General features: G+C 40.8%; 1 protein-coding gene across 2 annotated transcripts in view; it reads left to right on the forward strand.

Annotated features, from left to right (window-relative positions):
* The window catches only part of IKZF2 (IKAROS family zinc finger 2), a 111,757-nt gene that overhangs the window by 68,083 nt on the left and 26,293 nt on the right, over positions 1-17,381 (forward strand). For both annotated transcript variants that reach the window (XM_075027917.1, XM_075027918.1), the window contains one exon: positions 4,198-4,365. In XM_075027917.1, coding sequence (XP_074884018.1) covers positions 4,198-4,365 — 168 coding nt within the window. The remainder of the gene's footprint in view (positions 1-4,197; positions 4,366-17,381) is intronic.

Here is a 17,381-nt window from a genome sequence, read left to right on the forward strand (position 1 = left end):
AAAGGGATAAAAGTTACCAGCCAGGGGTTATGAAAATCTAAGTCTCCTTAGTTGCGAGGTCTGCAGGCTCTTTGTCCTCAGTCAAATTTTTGTTTTGATACAGAAAATATCACTGATGTATTTTGCACCGGTGTGAGTTTCAAAGAAGGATAACTCATACTGAAACTTTTGCGCAGTACTTCCGTGCTGAGGCAGTAAAGGAGAGTTATTGTGCAGGGAAGCTTCCAATTAAGCAGAAAAAGGAGTTGGTTTGCTTTTTGAAATAACATTAGACGCATACGCATTGAAATATGAAAGCTATTAGTAGGAAGTTAATCAGCTCATTCACCTGGTTTCAGGTTGTATCAGCTAGACAGCATTTGTAGTTTGTGCTGTGAAGTCTCCAGGCAGCTGCCATATATTAAAGGTACTTATGAAAGGACCGTGTCTTGCTAATAACCCTGACTCCATTGGTCCACTTCACCTTTCATCTCAGTCTTTGTTTACACAACAGCAAGTTAACTTGTGTACTTTAGATACTGGTGTAGCTGAAGAGCAGTAGTATTTCATTATTATTTTTACTGGAGGAGACATAGCTGTAATGGATGCATGTTAAACAATGAACTGTGAAATTTCAGCAGTATTTTACTGTAATTTAGAGGTAAATATTTGAAATTGTACCTTTTAATGAATACTTTCTTTAACTGTAAAATTATAAAACCCCATGGATTTATTTATTTATTTATTAATTTAATCATCAGGGCTGTTCCCTGGCACAAGCCCCTTTTACTAAGCCTTTAGGAAAGGTAATACTTTGCAGCTCTGGCTTACCTTGCCTTGTCCATTCCTGAAGTAACATTAGATAATTAAATTGTCTGTGCTGGAGAACAAGGCTTTTTAGGCATTCTTGGTTTTGTCTGGCTTTAGATCTTAAATCTGGAGTTGAAAAGAAACATCTTTTTTGTTTGGTTAGCTGCTCCTCCCCCTCTCCCTACTCAGAAAGTCTTTGTTTGTTTGGGGTTTTTTAATTGGGTTTTTTTCACTAAGGTTTGAGGGTTTTCTGCCCTGTGCTAGCTCTAAAATAGAGAAAAGTTTTAGTACTTAAAGTAAGCTCAAAATATTTTGCGGTTACATTGCAGTCATATAGTTTCCAGCGCTGAAAAGCAAACCGCTTACTTAGTCACCTTTCAGTACATGTTCTTATAAGGAGTTATTTTAATAAATGAGTATTAGTGTATAGTGTCAAACGGTAAATACATAGCTATAAATGGTGAAAAACACACATGTCATTACCTTCTTGTAGTCGTGTATGCCACCTGTTTAATAGGTCCATAGTTTCTGGTATGTCTGTGCTGCCATCACCCTCAAAGACAGGAAAACATTTTAAACACAGTCAGGGACTTTCATGTAGAGAAGAAATGTATTTAAAGACTTTGTGAGTGGATGTTTAGTTTGAAGTGTGATTAATTTCAGCCTGTGGATAAAAACTTTTAGTTTTCACAGAAGAGTAAGGGAAGTGAATAAGGACATCAAGGCTCTTATTTTGTTATTAGGAAATAATAATACTGGAGAACTGCTTGCAAACCTACTAGAAAAGGCAGTAGGAGAAATAATTGGAAAACAGTCTTCTCAAGGCACTGAAGTGATAAAGAAGGCTGGTTTGGTGGTATCTGGAGTGGGCATCAGACAGCAGAGTTCTTGGAAAACCAGCAAAATCTTCTTATTACTCAGTCTTTACTTTTTTTGTGCACCCTTCTATTGGATAATGGTCTCACAGATTAGCCGTGCTAAATGTAAAAGCTGCTAATCAATAACGCGAAGGTGTGACTAAAATTAACAGTCATCCCACAAGCCTGCAGCTTAAACAAGGAGCAGGAATCAAATGATTGAACAGAAGTATAATAAACATATCAAAGCAGCTATTTACCTGGAATTAAAGCCAGTAGGAAAAATTAATTAATGCTGACTTTAAATAGATACAAAAGTTATTTGAGGTAAAACATGCTATTGTAGCAGATTCTGTCTGTTGCAAGAGAGGAGCAGACTATCGATGACTTTGTGGTGAGCATTTTCATGTCATCTTTGCCACTGAACCGTGGTGCAGGAACTACTTGAATTCCTGACTGAAGGGTTTCAGCATCTCTTTAGCTACCAGTTTATCGAGGAATAATACCTACTCATTTGTGGCCTCCAAAATATCGAAGATAAGTGGGTGATGTAGCAGGTAAAACATATTAACTCCATAGCTTTAAATACAGCAGGAGTAAAAGGAAAGACTTTAGACTTGGTAAGAAACTCACTACCTTCTTTAATGTTGTCATCCTGAAACTGAAGCTGTCATTCCTGAATACTGAGAAACATGTCAAAGGAAGGGGTTTTGCCTGTTTTCTCAGACAGCAAAAGCAAAACAGAGAAGAAAAAACCCCATATGCCTTTCTACTGCAGTCTCTTTACATATCTCTGTTATGGACCTTTTGAAATGATATAAAAGAAGATAATGGCTAATCAGATCCTTTAAGTATAATGTGGGAGTTTGAAAGGGAAACCACAAACTCTTTATCAATTCCAATGAGCTCGTGTTCACTGTATTGGAAGAAGAGCTTTATGCCCTGATTTTTTTTATCATTACTCCATAATGTTCTTGGCAAGATTGTAGGAACCTTAGTATTTTCTTCAGTGCATCTGCAGTGGTTTCAGATGTAATTTCCAGCTCACGCATGTGAAGTGAAGTTGCAGAGGTATGGCATATATGGCACACCTGCCTTCTGCTGCCTTCCTGGCAGGACTGTAATGCTGGCAGTGATTTAAACCACTGCAGTAAGAATTGCTTGTGGACATCTGTAAGAGCTCTTTTCCTCCCTCTCTTTCCATTTGAATCTACAGGCACATTTTGGACTTTACACTAGATGCATGAACCACTTTCATAAAAACATAGCATTAATTTTGTCGAGCAAGGGAGTAATCATTTTAAAGTAATTGAAAAAGGCTTTGGAGAGACATGACAGATTACAGAACGTGTTTGTTTTTCACGAGATCTGTGCTTTAGGCCAGTGAATTCAACCTCAGAAAGTCCCACCAGGATTTGACCAAGGCCCCATAATAGGTGATGCACTGAAAAAATGAATGAGGCTGCTTACATCTGAAACTTGATGTTCAAGACCTTGTTGAACTGGAGCCCTACTTGGTGAAAACATTTCAGCTTCTAAAGCCCAGCTGCAGTAAAGCACTTAGGCAAGTGGCCAGCACAAGTATATGCTTGTGCCCTATTGATTTGCACAGTGGGACATAAGCAGATGATTGGAGCTGACTGCCTGCCCAAGAACACTGGAGCAGACTGAGTGTCCTCAACAAATGTTGACATAACGTATGGTTTTGACAATTTTTCACAAAACCTGTGTAAGTTTGTCAGGGGTTTTCCTCTAAAAAAAAAAAAAAAAAAGGGTGTGTGTGTGTGTGTTTGGTTTTATGGACCAAATCCCCACTGTATAGGGCAAATATGAAGGATTAACATCAAAATTGGTTGGGGGGGGGGGTGAATGCATGGGGTGAAGGGAGAGAGTAACATGTAGAGTTTCTGTTAATCATTTTTTTTCCATCAAACAAGTCTTTTCAATTAGTCTTACTTAGAGCACAAATTTGCTTATTTCACAGTTTAATGGTATAAGATTTTTCTCAGTGTTTGCTACTGCCCAAAGCTTGTGGGCCCAACCCTCACTCGCATTGATTCTCTTCATACCACTCTACCAATGCAAAGCAGCCTTTAAAAAGGGATTTCAAATAAAGTATAATGTAAGCAAATGATTTGGTCTGAAGCAAAGATCTTAACATCTGTCCAAGTCCAATTGTTATGATCAGGTCTAAATACTCATAAGGATTGGACCTATACTAAAAATAAGTGCAAAACCATAGAGATAAATACTACAAAACCACAGTTATGGATCTAAATTTTGAGCAGAGCTCATGTTTTAAGATAAAACCTCTGAGGTGGAGAACTTTAAGAAAATCAGGCTGCATTAATCACATTAAGGAAAGAGTCTCAAATCACTACTGGAGGCTCTGCCCATTGTGCAAAAGAAACAGCCTCTGACTTTAGCAAGTGCCGTGTGGTTGTGAGGGCTGTACCTATGTAAGATGGCACTGTTAGAAAGAGCAGGATAATGGGCTCCATGCCTCTTCCGATGTTTCTTGACAGCTCTCTCCCTTCCATTTTCCTTCCAGGTGAACGCCCCTTCCACTGTAACCAATGTGGAGCTTCTTTTACCCAGAAGGGGAACCTGCTGAGGCACATCAAGTTGCACTCTGGGGAGAAACCGTTCAAATGTCCCTTCTGCAGCTATGCCTGCCGACGGAGGGACGCCCTCACAGGACACCTCAGGACGCATTCTGGTGAGCCCGCCTTGTCTTCTCTTCCTTCTCATTTCTTCCTTCGTCATTACAGTTCAAGTGAAGCAGATTGTGAAAATAACTGTGTGTTCCTGGTGGTTCTGGGTCTGTACCATGCTCTTCAGATAACACAGCTCGGAACTTTGGGAAAGCCTTGATGTGAATCAGAAAAGTTGTGGTTCAGCCACACCTCTCTTTTTGTGTAACTGAGCTCCTCTGCTGATGCTATCGCATTTCCCTTTGAATGTCTCCTTGGGTGTATCCAGGCTTGCTGGCAGATTGTTTTGACACTCTCAGCCCCAAAGTGGCTGTGAAATTCCAAAGATCACAATGAATAACTATGTGCTCTTGGAAGCCTGCTTTGCAGTTCATACCCATTCCTTCATCTAATAAATGCCATATGCTGGTGGAGTTCATACTTGTTCATCTTTCAAAACCCTCCTAGTTGCATTTTTGATTCAGTTACATCTTGCTGTAAAGTCCTAATTCATGGCAGCCACAGCACTCACCCTAGAGCAGAAGGTGACGGAGAGAGATTGGGTTTGGTTTGTCTTGCTACTTGATAGAATTATGTCTCTATCAAGTCTACTTGATAGAGTTTCTCGATATCTTCTAAAAAAATACCTGTCGCATAACTCAATGTTAGTAGTCATGTTGGTAGCTCTGATGATCAGGATCAGATGTTTTTCTAGTCCCTGTATGCTACACCAAGGGGCCACATTCTGCCCACTTACTCATTTGTGTAGGACTCTTGAGTAAGATCTTAACTTGCTGTGGTTTTTATCTCCTAGGATGTTCAACTTTTGTGTCCGGGCCATTTATAAGAGACTGTATTTTTCATTGTTGAATGAGCAGAGATAATTGGGCTGGTTACAAGTGACCGCATTACAGATGAACTTTTTTGAGGTGTTAGCAAATGTGTGACTACTGAAACACAGTGGTTGAAGTGCAGCTGCAGACAGAAACTCTGCATGTCAAAATGTAATCATGGAGCTTCCTGACTCTTTATACACATTTCTTCTACAGGGTCAGGCTCACTTCAGTAGAGGTGTCTGTTTTATGAGCCTTAGGTTGGTCTTGGGATACAGAGTTGCCTTGACATTTCCAAGCATCAGAAAGGATAAGCTAGTAAGCTTCTCCAGGTAGACTGGAGTACACAGGAGGCTGTATTGATGCAAATATGCTACTGACAGAAAGCATGAGCTTCCAAGGGAGTGCAAGTGTGGGACTAGGCTGAGAGAGAATTGCTTGAGAGTTGTCAGCTGAGAGGATTTCTTCTGAAAGTCAGAAGGGAAAATGTCTGTGGAACTGTGTGGTGCAATTTTCACACATCTGACCATAATGGTAGTTTCAACTTGAAATTTAGTAAAAAAGAAAACATGATAAAAATATTCACAATTAAAATAAAAAAGGGAGTTGTGACATAAAATAGCCCACATTACAAAACATGAGCATTGCGGTTGAAGATTGTTTTCATAATATGAATATAGATTTTGTTACCTAGATACAGCCATTGATAGAGGTTGTTCGTTCTTCCTGTTGAAAAGTACATGGCTGATGTTTCTGCTTTTTGCATGAGGATGAAATGTAAAGGTGTGGGATTTTCAGAAGGCACCTAAGCTGCTTAGGCACAGGAGTTCCCCTGGAGCTCCTTCCCTAACTGACTTAGCTGTGTTCAGCTGTGCTCAATTCGTAATTTTGTGTTTTGTTTTCAGTGGAGAAATTGTCACCCCTCTAAGCAGTCAGCTACAACAGTTTTCAGCAGAGGGCCAGCAGGAACAGACAAGTGCTCCCACAACACTCTCCAAGACAATTCTTAGAGTAGCACTTGCATATGAAGAGTTAAAAACCTGGGATATTGCCTTAAAACCCAGCATCCACGTACACGAACGCGAAAGGCCAATCTGAATGTGAGTGTGGAAGTTAAGGTGTCTTTCTGTCCCTGTCATATAGGCAAGCTTGGTTGGTTTATGCATACATGTGTGAACCTGGTTCACGAAGAAGATGAGTAGATGTTCCCTGGAGATGTTAGTTTCGTATCAGCGTACTATACAAGCACTTTCTGCTTTAATAAAGCACACATCAAAGTCTGTAAGTAGACATTGAAGGTATAGCAAATCTAGTAAACTTCATAAAAGGTCCTTTCCAACCTAAATGATTCTATGATTCTGTGAATGTTTACATCTTCTGCTATTTCTGACCAGAAAAGAGGATATCAGATAAAATATAGAAAGAAGAGGTTGAAAACTACTTTGAAATATGAGACTTAAATTGAGTTTCAATCTGGTACACTTAAAGTCTAAATTGAGGCAAGTCTGAATATGTTTTTATATTTGTAAGAGGAAAGCTCTTTAGATCAGATCCTCAGCTGATATAGTTTGGAATTACATCCCCTAAGCAAGGAAAGTACTGCTATTTTGTACCAGCTGAGAATCTGGCACATGATTTCATGAATGCAAGACCAATTTCCTTTTTTTATGTTGTATGTCCTTTTCCTCCTTAAATAAGAGAGTGCTATTAATCAAAAAACCCCACTCTTTTTTCCTTCCCAAGAAGGTTTTAAACTACTCATTTTTTTATGGAAGACAGAGTATGCAAGAGAGGAATTGAAGAATGTTTTTATATCTTTTTTTTTTTTTTTTCTCCCAGCTAGTTTGATCTGTGCATTTGAAAGCACTTTGTGTCACCACTTAGTCAGTTACACCCTCTCACTACTGCCAGTCAGTCAATTTTTTCTGTGCTTACTGCAGGGTTTTCATACAGTAAGACAGGAAAGGTGAAAAAATAAGGAAATGTACTTGCAAACAGAAATTAGCAGAAGCATCTCAGAGATATTTGAAATAGCTGAAACTACTATTAACTTCAAAAAAATTAATTTATGACAACTTTTTTTTCCTTTGGATGGATTTTTTTGTTTGTGCTTTCCAATGTTATTTCCTATTTACTTGAAAATGTTTCTAAGCATCACAATCCACATATTGCTTCCCCTTGTGCAGAATAATATCTTACTATGTAAGTGTTCCCAGAATGAGTGGTTAACAAAATATTACTTCACATCTGTAATGCTGCTGCTGTTTAACCCTAAATAATTAAGGACTTATCTTGCAGTGATTTACTCCTGCGATTATTTACCTTTTACTGACATACAGAGTTCTGGTGAACTTTGTGTCTATATTTTCCTCCCACATGCAGCTTCTTTGATTTCGGGAATATAATGATGCCTTCAGGACATCAGTAGGATAATGCCTGGGGAGAGATTCATGCACAGAATTACACTAAGAGTGGGCATGAGCCTCGAGGTACTTACAGGACTTTGAATGTTGTTTTCAGAATTAACTCCGTAGTCCCACAACACAGATAATACAGGAGAGGTGCCTGAGTGGGCTTCCAAGACGTGAGTGTAAGGACAGGCTGTGGAGGGCTGGGGCAAAAAGTCATAGCCCCCTCCTGCAGCATGCACTTGACAAACCAGCAGGGATTGGCTTCACCTTGCCTAGCTTTTGCTGTTTTGAAATAGGAAAACATCCAGGCAAAGCTAATCTCCTGATGGCAGTCACAGATTACCTGCTATCTCACCTTGAGACGTGTCCATCTTCTCCATCATCTCTAGAATTGCACAGAGACAAAGGCAGATACAAACCAGATGAGACAAATTCTACTGTAGGCAATTAATGAACAAAAAATAGAAGTTTTAAGGAAGACAGTTGATCTGACAGATCCATCTGATGGTTAAAGCACCTAGATGTTGACCTCCATGCTTTGAAAGATATGATGTACAACCTGATGCAGTTTTACCCTGAAAAGCCAGGCATCCTCAAATGGACACATAAAATTAGCAGTTATGTTTTGACATGAATTTCTCTTATGACTAAAATGGAGCCAAGTCAGCCCTCCCCTTGTAATGCTATTGTAAACATAAATGCTTTGATAGTTCTTAAAAAAGTCAAAGCTGCAATGATGAGCAATCTAGAAGAGCCCATAGAAAACATCAGTGCATTAGTTTCCAGAGCAGGGCTTGGGCAGTAAGCCATAAATGCAGAATAGGATCACCTGCTAAGGTGAAAACAAAACACGGAATAAGTTTTGATTAAGTGAGAACCATCCATCCATCCTTTGCACTAAGCAAGGATGGTCCTGTGGGAAGATTGTTTTGTGATCTTTGTGATTAAAAGACTGTCTCATCATGCATACACACAAACTGGCCACATGAAGCCTTCTCAAGCAACCTTAATTCTGGAATTTCCTGATTTTTCTCTTTATCTTGGCAACTTCAATCACGTTCCTGTACTGTGGCAGTACCTAAGTGTTATTCATATCTAAAAGCAGTTTTACAGTTTATTTCTTCCTAAAAACGGGTAGTCAGATCATTATTTTTTCCTGTCACAGCAGCTTTTCCTCACAATACAATTTAAAATTTGCTTCCAAGCTACTTCTTTCCTGTTTACTAAATGCTTTTTTCCCTTTTCTGCTTTCAACAAATATTTGCTTTTTCCTCCCCCTCTTCTTCCTGCATTGCTGCTGCACATTGTTTGTTACTGCCCAGCTCTCCAATAGCACTGAACTAGTGGTATCATTTTATTTGCAAAAGAAAAGCAGTGAAGCATTTGTTTTGAAAAGAAAGGCTTAGGTAAAAACTCCCAAAAGCACAATCTTAGCAAACTATGTACAGTGCATAAAAGGCATGTATAATTAAGAAGGTAAATGCCCTGTTCATGGAAAGGTAGTTTAGTAACTCTTTCTATGTTTCTTGGTTTGCAAGTCTATCTTTCTCATTTCTTCTCCATAAGGACTTTCTTCTCAGCTCCTCCTGTGTGGTAGTGAGCCATTCAAGATGTCCTACACGCCTGCAATTGCATGGCTGTTGTTGGCAGAACTGACAAGTGATACCTGTGTATGCAACTGTGCTCAGAGGCAGAAGGAACCTGGTTCCTAATTCTGACAATGTGCCTGACTCAATACATGTTTGGGAGAGTCATTTCACCTTTGAGTGTCTCGGTCCAGCTGAAAAATTGGATGAACAAGCACAGTGCGGAAAAGCACAGTGCTGTGCATGAAGTCTCGCCTGTCAAAAGCCAGTGAGAATTACTGAAACAGTGGCAGGGATGGTTATTTAAAATAATGAAGACTCAATGTTTTAAACTGCTTTTTTCATCTTGAAGAGACTTTTACCACTATTACCATTTCCATTCTCCAAAGGCCCAGTATCTACTCTGTAACCATGTTTTTGAGGATGGGAACATCATAATTAGAAGAATCTAGGGACCTGAAATTCTCATTATGCTCTGAGCTGGACTGACTCAAACACATTGTGAATGGGGGAAAAAAACCCTACTTGTTCACAAGTAGGATACTATCTGTGAAAAATGAAGCAAGTACATGAAAAGGCAAGGGAATATTTTGCATACAAATCCCAGGTTTGCAAATAGGTTAGCAAACAGCATCTTCCCTTAGTTGTGATGAGCCAGTGGGCGTTTATTCTGTTGATCTGATACTTAGAGCTCTATTTAATCAGGCAGAGCTGTTCTTCCTCTCAGGTTTTCTTATGCTGTTTCAGTTAAACTCAGTGGAATTAACCTCGTCACAAAATCATTTTGTGTTTTTCTTATCGGACTCCAGGTTCCAAACTGTTATTAGCATGTACACAATAGTGCAGCAGCTCTGCTTTCTCATTAATGCTTCCAATACCTAGAGGCCTTCATTCTGTGTTGTAGAGTGTCTAAAATATTTGGTATTTTGCTTTCCATAATGTTTGTATGTGTATTTTTGGAAGGTAAGATCAAAATGTGTTCAAGGGTAGGAGTTTGGTATGCCAGGTTTTCATCCCCTAGGCATCCTTATTTAAAGTGTAATCCTCTGTATAGCCAACTTATATCCCATGCTTCACTAAAGCCCCATCTGAACCTGGTCCTTGAAGTGGTGGGGTCCTCTTTACCTCCAGAGCACTACTGCAACAAGTATTAGTATCAGTGATATGAAAAGATCATCTTTTATGTGCTCAGAATTATCTCAGTATACAAGCTTGGTCTTGCTAAGCCATTTCTACAGAGCGTAATTATCACTGAGAAACCATCTTTGATTTAAAGATGCTGTAGGATCATGATCTTTCCAGAAAAATTACATTTGGGCTTTGTTTTCAGGGGAACTTGTGAAAAGATATGGTTTCACCCAAAGCAAGAAGTGTTCACTTTTTGCTTGTTGGACTTTTAAAAGTCTTGAAATTCCATAAAGATTCCCTCTTATCTGCAGTAGTTATGGATCAATCTTTGACTGTTCAACCCAGGAGATCTGTTTCCGACAGATAAGACAGAGAAACAGGAGAAGTGGTCCTGGCGAGCAAAGGTAGATGTGCTGTACACCAGCCTCATGAATATCTCTCTCTCTCAGCTGTGGTATCAGTTGGGTATCAGCTGCTTTTCCCTTTTTTCCTGGATTTTTTTTCTTTTTTTTTTTTTCTTCTCCCCTGCCCCCAGCATGTGTGCTTGAGATGACAGGGGAACAGACACTGTGCGGCTCCCTGCTTCTTGTGGTGCCCCAGTGCAAGCAGGAGATGGCCTCTTCCTTTAGTGCTTGGGGGCTGCATGTAAATTGGCTGAATAGAGAAAGACTCACCCAGTCTGCCAGCAATGAGAGACACCAACACCATGGCAGTATCCTTGTTCTAAATATCAGTTCACAGCAGGATTAGGAGGTGCTAAGATTTATCCTGGCATCTGTGAGACATGTCTTGTGCCTCCTGCTATATCTCTGAGTGGAACATGGCCTTGCTATGTCTCTGCCACCTGCAGGTCTGCCAGCAAGTCCTCCGTTCTTCAGCAGAGAGAAGGGGAAGAGCAGGTCTGGAGGGAGGTTGCTCCTCCTTTCCCTGACCATCCAAGTTTCCTCTCCTTAATGAGACAGGATGGCAGAATTGTGTGTTTTGTGTCAGGTTAAGTCTCCAGACCCTTGGCAAGGAAGAGTTTTGTGTTTAAGGCATGAGTTCCTGCACCCCAAAATGGGAAAGAGTACTAATACCCCAACACTGCAGCTTCACCATGAGGGAAAGTTTCCCCAGGGCATATTTCAGTTCTGCAATGCAACAAGATGCTCACAAGGAGGGGATGGGGTGTCCTTTACTCCTTTCTTCAGACCTCCTGAACCTGCTGTCACCTCATGCAGAAAGTCAGATAGCACCACAGTACTTAGGGGTACCAAGGTCCTTGTTTAGACAGCATCATCATGGTGTAAGATTGACATGGGATCATCCCTCATTAATTTTGACCAGATCCTTTCTTCCTGATGGAATGCCTGTGCAAAGATGGAAGTGTGTGTTTGGGACAGGACTGCTGACATCCAGTTTTCTGTGTGTGTTCTGTCTCCCCTCCATGTTAGCATCCTGGCATTATCAGCCAGATTCTGTCCCTCTTTGTATTGCCTCAGGCTACATAGAACCAGAACAAAGCACCTGGTCCTGCCCTACTGTTTGGAAAGAAAACAGATGCTTCTCCACTGTTGAGTGATGCCAGTTCTTACGGCAGCTATCCTGCTTTGGAGGAGCAAACAAGATAGTGACTTTTTTTCCTCTGGGCTTTTGTTCTGCCACAGTGCTCTGTGTGGGATTTCACTGGCATCAAAAAAGCAGATGAATGTGATAAGACTTCTGCATATAGAGAAGCAGTCCTTCCAAACAGCATGCCTAACCTGTTTTTTAAACATCCGAAGAGACTGTTTCTATTGCCTCCCTAGGGAGAAAATTCCACTTCCCATCTGCTTTTTAAGCTGTGACTCTCATCCTGGTATTTAACCTAAACTATCTTTTCTTTTGCTGCATGTTATTGCTCTTCCTAACACTTTCTTCTGTTATCGTGAGTAATTCCTGTGCTCAGTTTACACTGCAATAGGCTGTAGTCATATCTCTGGCACTGATTCTGTTCTAGTCTGTCTATCTTCCAGTCCTCTCATCTCTCATTTTTATTACTAATTTTGAATTTTTTGCTACTCTTATTCACTCATTTATGAGGCATCTAAATTGCAAAGTCATTTTATGCTTTGGAAACATGGGCCAGTACAGATGCAGACCCCTTAACCTCATCTCTGCCTCAGTTGTCTGTCAGTGAAATCAGAATAAAGAGTACTTCTTAACCTTGTCGTGATGGTGAGAGGGCTGCATGCACAAATGATTGCAAGGTGCATGCATATTGCTGCAATGAAGATCATGTAAGTACGCAGCAGAGTATTCCAGTGCTGCTGGTGCCCCCGCTGCATAGCATTGCATGTTATCTCCTTAGTTTTACTTAGCCTTTGTGCAATAGTGAAATGAGATAATTATAAAGTGGAAGGAATAATAACTTTGTATTGTTACCATAACCACTGAGGTATTATATCCTGATACTGGCATGATTATCTTAGACACAATAGTAAGGTGATTATTAATAATGCTAAAGGACTTACTACTTAGCCTGCAATTTTTGTGTCTTGTTTCTTTTATGAACCCTATCTGTTTCATCAGCACAAAGCCTGTGTGAAGTGCGTATGTGTTGTTCCCTTGTTGTTATCCGTTTTTCAGTGGTGGGAAAATGAAATAGGAAAAAACCCTGAGAGACCCAATTTGCAAATTCAGGTACCTAAGCACCAAGGTAGCTTCATGTGAATCACTTGTCTGCACCAGAACTACTATGGACAGGCTGGCTGGTGAGAGTCTGGCAGCTTAGGTATTTAAAGATGTGTAGTCCTTTGCTCCTTTAAGTTCAAACTACAGAGGCCTCTTTTGGCCTCGTTTTCCTTGTCATCAGGGATTGTTTCAGAAATCCACTATTTTTATGCTCGAGTTGGCATAGGTACATACAAAACCAGAATTTAAGGTGCAGCAGTAAACACAGGCATCAGACTGTCTTTGGGAGCTGGGTGTTTCATTGCATTAGAATAAGCTTGAGGGATGTGATGCAGTGCATCAGGAGTCCTCCTGCTCCAGAGGTAGCCTTCTGAGGTAGCTGCAGTGGTTTTTGCAGAACAGAGATCCAAGAGGTGACTGAGAGCTTTCTCGTGCACTTGAGACAAGAACATGGTTTTGACTTGACAAAGCCACATCTCAGCAAAAGCAAGGCCACTTCTTCACATACTCTGTTTGAGCAGCAAAATACCACAGCAGCTCTAAGGAGGAAAACAGTACTTTTTTTTTTCTTTTTTTTTTTTTCTCTCCCCTGAGAAAATTATTTTCAAGGGCAAAAAGCTTTTGCATATTGTCTCTGAGGAAAGGAGATCCAGCATTTGGAGCTGGCCTTCGTCAGTTCTTGAAGGAGTTTGTGAAACCTTTCAGCTTGAGAAAGTTTGAGCTTGGAATCAAACGGTGGTTTGAGGCCATCTTTCACTGCTATCTCAGCTGTTTTATGGGGCAGTGCAAAAATGGAGAACCACCACTGACATTTTTTATATATATATATATATATATATATATATATATATATATATATAAAAAAGTGCTTTAAGGTGTAAGAGAGGTATTTTTGCCATCTGGTAAGGAAGCCTAGAGAAACTAAAGGGGAAAAAAATAACGCAGTTAACACCATACCATAGCAGAGCTGCAGAAGGCTGCTACTGATATATTCTCCTGAGCTCTCAGCAACCTGTAATTATGAATTGGCTTACAGCTAAGATATTGATGGATATCAGTCAAGAAGGAAAATGAGAGTGTCTAGATTTTTTTACAGTGAACCTGTACTGAACTCTGTGTGACTTTCCTCCTATTTATAACCCTGTGTGAAGTTCACGGAAACTTGTCCTGGAGGTTTCCCACGAGAGGGAACTGTGTTTTTACCTGACTAAAGCTCTCTGGATATTTTCCCATTTTTTATTTGATCTAAGTGTGAACTTTCTCCACCCTCTGCCCCTCCTTCCTTTCTGGAGTGGTTAGAGAGGTTCGTTGCAGCCAGGATTACACAAGAGATGCCAGTTGCACACATGTTTTGCATAACTGTGCTGTGTTGATTTCAGACAGGGTGCCCCAAGTTCCCTCCCTGCCTTGCAACAGAGAGTCAAGATCTCTATCTTCATTCCTGAAGCTGGAGAAATGGTGTTGAGGCCCTGCCTATTGAAACTTTGACAAAGAGCACCTCGCTGGGACGCTCCCCAACCACACAGTTATCTGTATGCTGCAAAGCACCTCTACTTAAAGGTTGTTCGTTCTTTTTGTATTAAATATGCAAGAGTCACTGTACCTCTGTGCGAAGCGCTGTGAGGGATCAGTTGGGCAGTGTAATTCAGTAGGATTTTCAATGTAAGGCAACAGAGTTCCCAGGGATGCTGCTGCTGCCCTGAGACTCTTCCTGCCCAGAGAGCCAGCTACTCTGTATTAAGGATGGGGGAATGTGCTCCCCAAGCACATGTCCTTTCCCTCCCTTCCAGTGAGACAGGTGTGGGTGTTGTCATGTGCTCTGAGATGGTTGAGGGCCTGTAGCAGGGATCCTGACTGGAAAATTGAGACAAACTCATCCTAGTGCTGATTTTGGGGCCAGTTCACTATGGCTCTTATCTTCAAGAGCACTGAGGTCTGCTTGATTTTGGTGGGAATTAGGGGCTTTGACAGTCTGGGCGTTAGCCTGTGTTTCTGTTCCTTTTGCTGGGAAATAGGTTTTTTTTTCCTCCTGCCTCTCAGTTTGGAGTGGAAGTCTAGGACAGCACAGAGTCTCCCACCAGCTGAACAGGACCCAGGGCTGTTATGAGCTGTCTACAGCATGGTACTGTATCGTGGGATAGAGCTGGTCTCATACGTAGGCAGAGCCCAGACTATTTAAGGGCTTCAATCTCTTCCTAGAAAATAAATCATATGCAAAGGATACACTGCTGAGAATCTGATGATGAAATTTTTATATAGAAAAGTGACATGGTCCATAGACTCTCTCACTTGGATACCCTTCATGTGCATGCATTTTGTTCGTCTCCTTGGAGACAGTGGCTTGTCTGAGAGCAGCTAGCCTTGGCCAGGAAAGGCCTGACATTTCTGGTTTGTGGGATGAAGCTGTGCTGCTGAATTTTCCAACAACCACAGAGGCATGATTTGATACTGCATAAGCAGTTCTGTACAAGGTTATCCTGTGAGCATCTTTCTCTAATTCCTCTCTGGGGACACCACTCGAGTCCCTGGTGTGAAAGACAGGTTCAAAGATCCTCGAGGAGAGCCTAGTGATCCCTGTCTCTTGGATATCAGAAAAGTTTGTGAAATTTCTCCCTTCTCTTTCCTTCTTCCGAATAGCTGAGTCAGCTGGACTGGCATGTCTGGAACTCTGTGGCACTGTGAGCAGGCAGTCTGCCAGCTGCATTACACACCGCATCCAAAGGAACACGTCACTCCTCTCTCTCTCGTTTTTGGTGGTTTTTTTCAGCCTTTTTCTTTTTTTCCCCTTTGCAATCTCCACCCTCTCCCTTTTATTTTTCCTTGTTGATCCATGTAGGTGAGTCAGAGAAACCTGCTCATCCACAACCTGTTCCTTCTTGCCAAATCCTGGAGCAGCACTCCCAGTTCTTGTTAAGTGTCAGGAATAGGTTATGAAAACAAAAACTGATACAGGCAGCATACTGGGTATAGAGCACATACTGTAAATGAAAATTAAATGCACAGTGAATGTGCTACTTAGAATGTGCACCTAATAGAGTGATGTCTTTTGTAGGAGGCACTTTATTCTGTGATTCATATATAATATTAGTTTTCTTCCTATAAAACAGCAGGATGGAATAGCAAAATTACTTAAGGCATAAGTAAGAGCACATTTAGGGAGAAAAGCCATCTTAACACCATTGGATCTTAAAACAACAGGAGAGTGGAAAATTTCCAGTAGGAAAACAGGTGGTTCATGAAAGTGTTTTTGAACAAAATGATTGAGCTTTTGACATCAGTTGTAGTTGTACTAATCTGAAAAAAACCCAGTGATATTGGCATGATTCCTCAGAGTTTATGCTATTGATGTGTTTCTAACCCCAGGAATTAAAAAATCATGAATCTGGATCCCTGAGATGATAGACACTTACAAATTAGGAGAGTGAAAGGTAATAAATTGGCCTTTTAATTTACCTTATAATATTTATTTCATGAGTGGGGAGGAAGTGATAAAAACATGCAAGCTAACTTTTCTCCTTGGTCATTTGACTCTCAGAGCTGGAGATGAAGGAAAGCATAGTATTGTATCTGACTTCAGGTGAAAGTGCAGGTGTTGGTAATGCTGTAGGATCAGGTCTGTCTCGATATCCATAGCTATGTTTCCATTGAGCAGCATGAAAGGATGGATTTTTGGCATGTTTTGTTGGAATGAAGCTGCTCGGCTTCAAATTATAGATCATCCACCAGGAAAAGTGCTTTGTTTGACTTTTACATGCCCACAGTAAAATGTCCACGTTAGCTATATTGTGAAAAATGTATCCATTAAGTTCATATCATTAGTCTTCTAGAAGCAATGAGTTTGTCCCAAGGGCTAATGATGAGCCAACTTCAGGAGATTGCAAGTACAGTTTTGGTTAAGATGCATGAGATTTCTGCTTTGATCAGCATGAAGTCCAGGACAAGTTTGACCTGGCTCGTATACAGTCCCTTGCTGTCCTGGTTTCAGCTGGGATAGAGTTAACTGTCTTCCTAGTAGCTGGTACAGTGCTATGTTTTGAGTTCAGTATGAGAAGAATGTTGATAACACTGATGTTTTCAGTTGTTGCTAAGTAATGTTTAGTCTAAAGTCAAGGATTTTTCAGCTTCTCATGCCCAGCCAGCGAGAAAGCTGGAGGGGCACAAGAAGTTGGGAGGGGACACAGCCAGGGCAGCTGACCCAAAGTGGCCAACGGGGTATTCCATACCATGGGACGTCATATTTAGTATATAAACTGGGGGGAGTGGGAGCAGGGGGATTGCTGCTTGGGGACTAACTGGGTGTCGATCAGTGGGTGGTGAGCAATTGCCCTGCGCATCATTTGTACGTTCCAATCCTTTTATTACTACTGTTGTCATTTCATTAGTGTTATCATTATCGTTATTAGTTTCTTCTTTTCTGTTCTATTAAACCGTT

Source organism: Buteo buteo, chromosome 5 (genome assembly GCF_964188355.1).
Source record: "Buteo buteo chromosome 5, bButBut1.hap1.1, whole genome shotgun sequence".
Lineage (NCBI taxonomy): Eukaryota > Metazoa > Chordata > Aves > Accipitriformes > Accipitridae > Buteo > Buteo buteo.